Below are 10,971 nucleotides of genomic sequence, written 5' to 3'. Positions count from 1 at the left end.
TTGAGTACCTACTGTGTTCCAGGCACTGAACTCAGCACAGGGGTTCAACAGAGGAAAGGGGGACACAGTTCTTATTTTCATGGAGCTAAAGCTAGTAGAGTCCTAGCTAATTCTTTTATCATTCATGGTGACTGGAAATTAATCAGTGTTACTCTGTGCATATACATAGCCCTGTGACACTAACATTTGCGGGTAACATTTACATATGACATTTCACATACGTTATCCTGTAAAGGAAGGTAGAATTCTACCCCTTTTTATAGAGGAGGAAACTGCAGCCTGGAAAGTTCAGTGATTTGCCCAACGTTGTCCATCTGGCAGCTGGAGGAAGCACCACTGAACAGAGGTTCTAGTCCCGTTGCTTCCTCAGATGTCTGCTTGGCGGTGTTCTTGTCTCCTATTGTTCAGAAAGTGTGACTCTCCCTCTTCATGACAAACTCCTGATGAGACCGTGTAAGTTTGATGTTCCAAAGAGCCGACCTTCAGGGCGATGAGACGCTGGTGGGTGATGTGAGTCTCTTCTTGTGGGTGTCTGTCTGTGCCCCTGTGAGCAACCCCTGGGGCTGCCAAGCAGGCTGGTGCTGTAAGCACTGAGAACAGAGGATTGGCTGAACCCGGGCCCCAGGCTTCAGGGGCTGCCGGGAAGCAGGGTCTTGAGAGGCACACCCAGAAGGAAGAGCATCCATGTGAAATCACGTGATTCTATTTGTCATCTGTCTATCATCTTTTTTTTTTTTAAACAAAGAGGAGGCTACCCAGTCCTGATTCTCACCTAGTCCCATAGGATTTTGAGCTTTGTGTTTATTTTTTTCAGCCCCACATCCTGCACACCTTGGTGTCATATAACAAACACAACAAATGTTTGTTATATGAATAAGAGAACAACCTGCCCTTTTCCCAGAGGCACTGCCGCAGGCCCTCCTATGGAATCCGTGGGAGCTAGTCGTTTCCTCTTAGCCGGGCTCAGGTGGAATGGAGGAGCCCCCAGACCCCCAAAGTCAGCTCAGTGTCCTTCTGGGAAGCCCTGCTGGGGGACAACTTTCCCAGGATTTAGACCTGCATCTGCTTCCCTGCCGTTTCTCCCACTGGCCACAGGGAAATCCCCTAAGGATGTAAATATAAGCTGACCTCATTGTGACATCCCCACACCTGTTTTCTCCCTCCGGCCCACCTCCTCACCAGTTCTACTCATCCTTCTAGCACCCTCAAGTATGTATATCATGGCCTCCAGGGAGCCCTCCTTGATGGCCCATCTCTGGGTGGTGGGGGAAGTGCACACAGTGTCTCCGTTTGTTGTGAGCCCTTTGGGGGCAGAGGCTGCCCTTCCTCACCACGGCCACGAGCCCACCCAGTAGAGCACCTGGACTGTGTTGCTTACAATATATTTTTAAAAATTGAAGATAGCTCTCATATTCTGACCAACAGTCGGAATTTCTTTAGATTCTACTCATTTATTTCTTCTGGGCATTAGAACAAAAACCACTTTTTCATGGAAATTTTTAGTCATATCAAAAGTAGAGATAATCTTTTTCTTCCCCTCAGTCAGCTTCAACAAATTTTAACATTTTCAGTCTTATTTCACCTGGTCCTTGCCCTCAACTTTTTTTCTAAACTGGAGTATTTTAAAGCAAATTCAAAGCTTCGTACCAGTTTACCTGTAAGTATTAATATTTTAGTTTGAATTCTAATAGATGAAGAAGTTTTTAAAAACATAATCACAATGTTATCATTGTTCTTAAGAACATATATTTTTAAATTATATGAACACATATATTTTTAGATATGCACACGTGTACAACACACAGACACATACTTGTAATGTAGTAGAGAATTTGTTTATGAGAAATTTTTGAAGGAAAGTGGTTGGAGCAAGACAAGAACTTCCACTTCCATTGGCCTCTGTGTGCTTCCTTCCATAGGGATCAAGGGTGGTCTTCGGGTCTGGGAGGGTGCAGTATTATGAGGTGGCTTCGGCTGCATGAAGGTGGGGTGGACATTCTGACCCTCACTTCCAGCAAGGGAAGCTGGGTGGTGGCCATGGACAGAGGGCTCAGGAGGAGAGGAGTGAGCAGAGCAGGAAGAGTCAGGAGCATGTCGGTGGGCATGGTGGGGTTTAGCTGCCTCTGTGAACATGGAAATTTAGGGAGAGGGGATATGGTCTAGAGATGATTTCTGGGAATCTGATACTTTTTAAGACCCTTGGGCTGCCCCTTTAAAAATCCTAGGGTAAAGATTCACATTATTCAGATTGAGTAGGCAATTTGACAGTAAGAATAAAAGAATAGACTCTGGAACCCAGTTTCTTGGGCTTAAATTTTGGCTTTGCTTTTTACTGGCTTTGTGACATCTGGGAAGTTACTCACGTTTTTTGTGCCTTAGTGTTTTCAGCTGTAAAATGGGGATGATAATAATAGTACCTATTTCTTAGGGTTGTTCTGATCATTATATGAGTTTTTTACATGTAAACTCTCATAACAGTGTCTGGTACATAGTAAACCCTCGATAAATGTCACAATAATAAATGCTACCATCACTTAAGGCGTCTGTGTCATTTTGTGCTTTCTTTGAATGTGACTCAGCATAAATTTTGGGCCATTTGTAACATCAGATCTTATTAGGGCTACATACATGTGTGTATATTTATAAATACATGTGTAAGGACATGGGATCTATGCTGATATCCTTCACATGTTCTATTTAATTCATGCTGAAAAGATGTTATAGTTTTAGATTTAGTTGTCATGCTCTTGGAAACCTTCTGTATTTAGAGTTTAGACCATGTAATTGTAAGGCAAGTGCCTTTGATTCAGGAGACATTTGTAAACAGGGCTACTTGCTTTTATAATGAAGCCATCTCTAGTCCCAGGACTCTGCTGTTAGCAATTCAAGGGAAAAATGTTGTGCTTTTTCTCTTTTCTTCTTTTCTTTGTCTTGTTAGAGCTTCTATACCTATCACCTAGAAGAGAGGCTAACACAGATGATACACTCTGAACATGTGTCACTATAGAAATGACGGAGTGGATTATCGAGTAACGAATAAATGACTGGACCTTATTCAGCCAAAAAGGTGCACTTGCACAATTTCATAATGTCCCACAGATGTCCCCAACATCGGCCTGTTGCTATGCTACTTTGCTGATCAAATGATGATAGCTTAAGCCATGAGCACCTCATTCTGGAAACTAGGCCCTTCAGAGCATTCCCCTCAGGTTTTTTCTGAGTCTCCTAAGGGGTCCTACATGTGCCCACATACCAGTCTGCTTGCCTTAGTCCTCATGCAGCATCGTATCCATTCTCCTGTCCATCCTGCTGTGGCCGGGGCCCTTGAAGACTGTCGGGGAAGCATCACCGCCTGCTGACAGATGCCAGCACCCATGCCAGGTGTGCTGGCCCCAGATTCTCTCAATGCCTCCAGTCCTCAGAGAGAACTACTGAAGTCCTTAGAGAAGCAGGGCACCATGGCTCCTCCCTAGCTCCTGCCACACTTTGCAGCTGGTCTTGGAGGGAGAGCTGCTTCAGGACAGAGGCCCTCGGGTTCTCTTGGGGGAAGCTCGTCTCTCCTCACTCCCTTGGAGTGTGGATGCCCAAGGGCAGGCTACAGGCTGCACAGTCACAGATGCTCTCGCTTCTGCCCTGCCGTCCTCTGCTTCCCTGGCCAGCCGCTCTCCCCTCTTCTCCTAGCATAAAGTGAAGATTCTGAGCCTATCGATGGGGGTGAGGATGCTTGGAGGGGGTCCTCTCCTCCAGGACATGGTGCTCTGGTATGTGGGCCACAGTCCTAGCAGGTGTCTACTGAGTTCGTATCAGTAGATATGAAGCCAGAGCCAGGTGCTTTACACATATTAGCTCCTGTCATCCTCACAGCAGCCATTCTTTGCACCCTGTAGTGATAAGGAAAGCGGAGCCCACAGAGACTTGGTTTCTTGCCCAAAGTCACACTTAAGTGCTGGAACTAGAATTCAGACCTAGGGCTGTCAAACTGTAAAGCACTTTGGTATTTCATCTGATTAGAGAGTCTGAGCTCAGCCACGGGAGGAAAATGACTCTGTGGAGTTCCCTGAGTCACATCTGTAGACTGTCCATGCTTAGGCCAGGAATGGCTGAGCCTGTGCAGTGTGCCATTCCTGCCCCCAGCCCTCTACTTGGCGGCCTAACACTGTGCCAGCTTACAGGTCCGGGCCTGACCCAGTGCCACTGAGCAGGCAGCCCCTCGGCCCATCATTCCGTTGCCTAATGTGGGGACTTGGTTGATCGCATCCCACGGGTGGGGGCTCCTCCAGCGCTGACCACATTTGCTGGTCCCTTAGGTTTGGCTGCAACATCGTCCTTTCTCCCAGTGTGGCTCGTGCTGGCTGTAGCACTTTCCCATCCGTGGCCAGTCTGAAAGACTGGCTCTGTCTTGGTTCAAGTTCCTGGCTTGTGCAGGAGCCCACCCCACTCCCAGGGCCCACATGCTGGCCTGAGCTTCTAGTCCAGATGTCTCCACAACCACTGTCCCAGAGATGACCCCACCTCCCAGGCTCCCATGCACAGGCCAGGCCTCCCAATTCCCACCCTTGCCTCAGATCCCATTCCTCTCCAAGCGGCCCTGTCTGGGCTTGTCCTGCTTGGGAGAAAAGCCAAATCCAGGTAGACAAGGTCTGTCAGAACAAAATTTTTCAGCCTCCCTCAGAGTCAGATCTGGGAGTCAAAGAACAGATCCACCCACAAAGGGGCTAGGAGGCAGGCTGAGCTTGGCTGTGTGTTGGGAAGATTGGTCTCCGTGGGTCAGCAAACACAAATGAAAGCAGGAAGGAGGAGGCCAGCTCGGCCTTCGGTTGATAGATTTTATTTACCATTTACAAAAGAGGTGGATTGCATGCAAGTTGTAAGGATGCTGTGTTCCCTGAAGCACAGGCTGCAAAGTGTGCGTTCAGTCTGGGATGCTGGCTTGCGAGAGACCACCTCGCACTTAACACTGCCCGAGTCAGGGACTGCAGAAGCCTCTGCGCACTGGCACATCTCAGTAACAAAACAGACTCAGAAATCAAGAAAACCACATGTGTATATAATCTGTTTAAAGAAAATCACTGATGTATTCTAGGGGAGTTATTAGTGAGTGGAGCAATATTCAGAGAACTGTTTTACTTTTCTCTCCCTGTGTACATGTCTAGGTTTCCTGAGAGCAGGTTCCTTAAACCTCTTTGTATTAACCTTAGAGAACTTGTGTGATTTCTCTCCTGGGGGAGTGTGTCAGTAGGTGATGAGGTGTGCCCCAGCTACAGGAAGATGCCAAGGAGCTGGGAGCCCTCAGACCAGATCCCTGCTACCAACCTGCTGTGTGGCCTTGGGCAAACCACTCCTCTCTTGGGAACTTGTTTGCCTCATCTTGGCAAAATGAAGGCTTGGACCGGATGTTGCTGCCCAGCTCTGGTTCTCTCTGATGGCGGCTGACCAGGGCCGCACAGGGCACGGGGTGATGGGAGAACGGAAGGGGAGGCGTGTGAGTCACAGACAGTGCCATCATCCAGTGACAGCCCCAAACCCAACACAGCGCCTCCTGGGGCACTTAGCAGAGTAGCCACGAGACTCCTAATACTTTCTGGAAGAGCTGCAGACTCCTAATACTTTCTGGAACTAGCCTGCAGAAAAACACTGTGCATTGATGCCCCTCTGAACTTAGTTAAAGCCCTCATCACTGCTATTGTCTTTGCTCCTCACCCTAGACCTGCAAGTGAGGCAGACAGGGCTTTCTTTCTTCATTTGACAGTTGAGAGGAAAGATGATCAGGGAGTTTAAACAGCTTTCCCAAGGTCACACAATGTGAGCAGAAGAGCCAGATAAAAACAGAAGTCTCCCCAGACCTCAGTCCTGATATCCATCTACCACCCTGAATTGCCTCTTCAAGGGTGACTGGGGGGCCAGCTCTTCGGAGAGGGGCTTGACACTCTTCCAGGTGCCTTTAGGGCGACCATCACGCTTCCAGCTTGGACATTTCCGGGTCCAGGGCAGTCCTGGCTGAGGACATCTGCCCTCACTCTTGGCAAGGCCCATCTTCCACCTCCATGTCCCTGGTCCCTCATGGGCATAGCAGGGGCCCCTAGACTCTGCCCAGATGCCATGCTCCCTCTTTCCAATGGTGTTCAGGCACAGCCCCGCAGCCACTGTTTTCGGTGCACCTTTGCCCTCCGTGTATTTGTTGTGTCTGTATTTGCTCTCCCGCAGCTTGCAAGGTTCACTGACCTCCAGCCCAAGCCAGGGTGAACCTTCTTTTCCTGCTCCTGCTCCCAGCTGCAGGCTTTAGGATCCAGAGTCTAGTTGGCTTTGTTCCATGTGGCCAGGGCCCTGTTCCTTGATTAAGGACGATGAGATCCCAGTAGGACCCAAGGAACTATAAGCTCTGGCGTTGAGCTGGCTCCTTGTCAATGGCCAGCCCTGGAGAGTGGGGAGCAATGTAGCTGTGTCAAGGACTTGGATCATGGGGAAGTGGTTGCCAATTGTGTCCCATATCCCGAGAAATCTTTTGCCCAAGGCCTGTGCAGAGTCCTGTGTATGGGGGTGACACCATTCTACAAAACACAGGTGACCTTAAGGAGCAGAGGGTGGGGAGCATGGTCCAAGCGGTGGGGTGGTGGGGGTCGCGGTGAGGGGGACAGGAAGGGTCACAGGACATACTCTAGAAGTAAGCCTTGCTGTGCTTCTCAAACTTTTGCTTGAGCTCAGAGACCAGAGTTGCCTGGGTGGGGCTTCCCACAGTTTGGGGTTTTGGTGACAGCTGGTGCTGCTGGGGAGTGAGTGACCCAGAGACTGTGGGCACAGTCCACTGGGCCGTGCCTGTGCTGGGTGCTGTGCTGGGTGGTGGAGGGAGGGCCGGGGCTCTGGGGGGCAGGGAGCTTTCTGGGCTGTTGTTGTTGCAGTTCTCACTGTGAGGATCGTCTTTGAGCATGAACTTGGTAGCGGCCTTGGTCCTCCTGGGCTTGAGCCACTCCATGCGGATGGCGCGGGGCGCAGGGCTGGACCGCTTGCGGAGCACACGCCGCACGGGCAGGACCTTGTTGGACTTCTTGTTGCGCCAGAAGGTGGCAGTGGAGATGAGGACGGTGATGGCCACGATGGTGGCCATGATCCCGGCCAGCACACCCACAGCCTTCATGGGATTGTCCTTGGTCTGTATCAGGAAGGCCGCCATGGGGCTTCGGGCCAGCGTCTGGAAGAAAGAGCCACCCCTGCATTCAGCTGTTCCTGCCTGGGCCCTGGAGGACAGAGCAGGGCATGAGCTTCCTTAAGCCTGATGGCTTTTAAACTTTCTGGGGTCAGGACCCCTTTGAGAATCTGCTAAGACCTATGGGCTTCTGTCTGGGAAAATGCGCACGGAGAGACAGAAGTGATGCAAACAACCTCTTCCAGACTCAGAACTGGACTCCGTCCTTTAGAAAGTGCGATATTGCTTACCTTTGATTATGAGGGGCCCTATCCAACCACAGGATCAGGAATCCTTTCAGTGACTACTTTTCTGCTAGGCACTGAGCTGAGAATGACATAATGATTTTACTTCTGCCTTCACCCCTGTGAAGGAGGCATCATCATTACCATTTTACAGGAAAGGAAATGGAGGCTTGGCAAAGCCCAAAGTCACACTATTGATAAGTATTGAAACTAGAATTTCAACCTGATCGGCACAGGCCGCCTTTATAGCATCCAGTGTCTTTTGGAGGAAGCCTAGAGATGGTCCTCCTCCCTCTGCCCACATTGCAGAGGCCTGAGCTGGCCCTTTGACCCCTTTTCCTGACCGTGGCTTGTACCCACCTCAGTGTCTGTGATGTCAATCTTGAGTAAGGCCGTGGTGCTGAAGGAGGGGGAGCCGCGGTCCTTGGCCTGCACCTCTAGGGACCACGTGCAGTCCCCGCTCTGCGTGATGTTGTGCAGGGCATCCAGGGAGCGGATGGAGTTCTTGAGCCAGATCTCCCCCGTGTGCGCGTCGATGTCGAACACGTTGACCGGCTCTGCCCGGGTGATGGAATAGTCCACCAGGTTGTTGGGTTCTTCTGCGTCTTCGTCTGTGGCCTGTGCGCGGGGAGAAACAGACCCGAGGCGAGCTTTGGGGACCAGACCTGTGTACATTTGCTAAATCAGAGATCCTGTGGGGCTTGCTGGGTTGATGAAATCTCACCCCAAAATAGGACTCCTTGAGATAAAGAGTATTTTTAATTAAAGGCCCATAGAGATCAACGTGCCTTGGAAGCAGCTTTCCCTCTTTCTTCATAAAAAAACGGACCCATCAAAAAGAACAATCAATTTTCCTTCCTCTTCCTCTTATCTCAACATATTGTGGTAAAGAATATCAAGAATGCAACCAGACCTGGCCTGACGTGTCGCTTGGGTTAATTTAATTTCCAAACAGAATCATTCACAACCTGGCTCCCCCCATCCATTCATTCTTCCAAGTATCTATTCGTCCTCCCTAGTAACCATGTATTGCCCCTAAACAGAATTACCCATATTCCTCATCTCCCCCCACCTACAATGAGGGTATATAAATTTCTAGACCCCATTGGGATACTGAGCAATCACGCTGTGATTCCCCCCATGTGCTCAGTAAATAAATCTCTTTCTCTTATTAATCTGCCTTATTGTGAGTTGATCTAAGGTGAACCTTTGGGTGGGGGGTTAAGAGGAGGTCTCCCCTCCACCCCACAGTTGCTAAGTGACTTATCCAAGGTTATAGAGGTAGAAGGAAGGGACCTGGGATTCTAAGTCAAGCCTGCTGGGTTTCAGAGCTCACACTTTTTGCCAGGTGGAGAAGACAGTGAAGGGCGGGGGAGAGCCCTGAGGGCAGCAGAGCAGCTAGGGAACTAAGGCAAGCCCAGCACCTGATCCCCCATTTGTAATGTGGAGAAAATGGGCTCCTTCTCAGAGGTTGCTGCTAGGTTGGGGTGGGGACAGGGATATACAGAATACCTTAAAGTCTCCTGTCCATGGTAGGAATCCGGTAAATTTTATTTCACACTAAACTCTTATGCCCCTGTGTCTTTTGCAGCTGCTGGAACCAGGCTTTCAGGGGAGTGCAACTGCCTCTGAAACCCACCTCGATTTTCACCGGTGTCCCCAGCACCATCGTCTCCTTCTGGATGCTCTTTTTAAACTGCGGGTAGTGGTCATTGACATCCAGCAGGGTGATGAACACCTCGGCCAGGCTGTACTTGCCCTCCACGTCCTCGGCCTTCACGTAGAAGTTGTACCTGGCGATGGCCTCAGCGTCCAGGCTGACCCAGGGCTGGGTGTAGATGAGCCCAGTGGTTGGGTGGATCATGAAGCTGCCAGGCACAGAGAGTGCAGACACGGGTGTGCATGTGTACATACACGTGTGCACACGCGTGTGTAAACACACACACACACACACACACACACACACACACACACACACACACACACACGAGCTGCCTCCAAAGCCTCAGTGAGGCATCACACAGCTCCTCCCAGGTGTCCCACCTGCTCCCTCCCCTCCCTGCAGTCTGACCGGGGGAGGCAGATCCACCTGTGAACTCACCCATCCGTAATATCACTGTTGAGCTTGACAACCCCAGGGGCAGTCCTTCCCTCTCTTCCCACGGCCTGCCCCCACCCCAGCCCAGTCCTGTCTCCAGGCCATGACAATGACCTTCCTCACCGAGTGTGTCCCTCAGGCTCTCCACTGCTCCCCTCCCCAGCGCAGGTCCTATTCCCCCCATGCCCCTCCACCCTTAGCCTCCCAGGCCCTGTCCCACGTTCTGGAAGGACTTACAGCTCCGCCCCAGTCCCATAGATGGAGTATTTGACTTCGCCCCAGGGTCCTGTGTCCGGATCCATAGCCTGGAAGAGAGAAAGCTGCTGGTGGCGCATGGTGGCGCATGCCTCATTGTCAGGGCATGTTGGCAGCTCTTGTGTCTGAGGGTTGCTTTTAACCAGCAAAGCAAGGGAATTTGGGGGTTGTCCCAGCTGGGGAGAAACTGATCTGGAGGCCTGCTCTGGAGCCCTAGTTTTCCTCCAAGGAATTGTCATATGTTGAAGGAACCAAACGGTTTAGATCTGGAAGGCATTTATTCCTCCTTCATACATGAGGAAGGAGAAGGAGACGGGTCCCGTGCCCTGTGCCTGGGGTTTACACATATGTATGTCCCACTGCAGTCCTGTGAGGTGATGGTGTCCCCATTGTGTGGATGAAGAAACTGAGGCCAAGAGAAGGCAAGTACCTGGTCCAAGGACAGCTAATGAGTGTGGGCTTTGCCATTCAAGCGGAACCTGGATTGGTCTCACTTCACAAGGACCCTTACCCCACCCTGGTTCCCGGGCCAGTCCCCAACCCACTGTGACAGCCACCACGTTGGAGCCCCCTGGGGCATTCTCGGGGATCCTGGCAATGTAGTAGTGGGAGGTGAACTTGGGGGCATTGTCATTGGTGTCCAGGAGCTGGATCACAACATCTGCCGTGGAGCTGAACTTCTCTGGGGTGTTCACCTCGATGGCCAGGAGCTGGGAAGGAAGGAAAAATGGGGACTTCACTGGTCGGACAGTCACCCCACGGAGACTGTGCCACCTCCGTCTCCCAGGGCTGCTCCAGCACCCACCTGCCGTGTCTCCCGTTCTGGCTCACAGCTGCCACTGTCTGCAAGGGTCACCTGTAAGGCCCGACATCACGCCCCGCGCCCCTTGCCATGCCAGCTTTCTGATCGCTCCCATTTGCAGGGCCCAGTTTGTTTTGTTCCACTGAGCTGCACGTTCCCTTCTAGTTCCAGTTTCCTGACTATTCTTATAAGTTTATTTCTCCGGATTAAAACCAGTATAATTTTGTCAAGGCTTCTCACGACCTCTCCAAAGGAAATTCTAAGGAAAAGTTAATTGGGGTGACATTGAATTCTTTATTAACTTAAGGAGAATTGGCATTTTTTAAACACAGTATGTCTTTACATTTCCTGCTTTCTCGACATCCCTTTGTGAAATTTCGCATTTTTTGAC

The 10,971-nt window shown here is 50.7% G+C and overlaps 1 protein-coding gene across 2 annotated transcripts in view; it reads right to left on the bottom strand.

Annotated features, from left to right (window-relative positions):
• Positions 1 to 1,928: 1,928 nt before the first annotated feature.
• Positions 1,929 to 10,971, bottom strand: part of CDHR1 (cadherin-related family member 1) — a 29,690-nt gene continuing 20,647 nt past the window's right edge. The window contains exons 13-17 of one of the 2 annotated variants that reach the window (XM_012647998.1): positions 10,324 to 10,488; positions 9,761 to 9,828; positions 9,065 to 9,293; positions 7,786 to 8,043; positions 1,929 to 2,388 (exon numbers count right to left, since the gene is read on the bottom strand). In XM_012647998.1, coding sequence (XP_012503452.1) covers positions 2,356 to 2,388; positions 7,786 to 8,043; positions 9,065 to 9,293; positions 9,761 to 9,828; positions 10,324 to 10,488 — 753 coding nt within the window. In that variant the 3' untranslated portion in view covers positions 1,929 to 2,355. Of the gene's footprint in view, positions 2,389 to 6,655; positions 7,187 to 7,785; positions 8,044 to 9,064; positions 9,294 to 9,760; positions 9,829 to 10,323; positions 10,489 to 10,971 lie in introns of those variants that run through there. The other variant, XM_012647989.1, reaches the window with a different exon arrangement.

Source organism: Propithecus coquereli, unplaced genomic scaffold, assembly GCF_000956105.1.
Source record: "Propithecus coquereli isolate 6110/MARCELLA unplaced genomic scaffold, Pcoq_1.0 Scaffold109, whole genome shotgun sequence".
NCBI classification, from domain to species: domain Eukaryota; kingdom Metazoa; phylum Chordata; class Mammalia; order Primates; family Indriidae; genus Propithecus; species Propithecus coquereli.
This window is presented reverse-complemented; position numbering and strand designations above follow the sequence as displayed.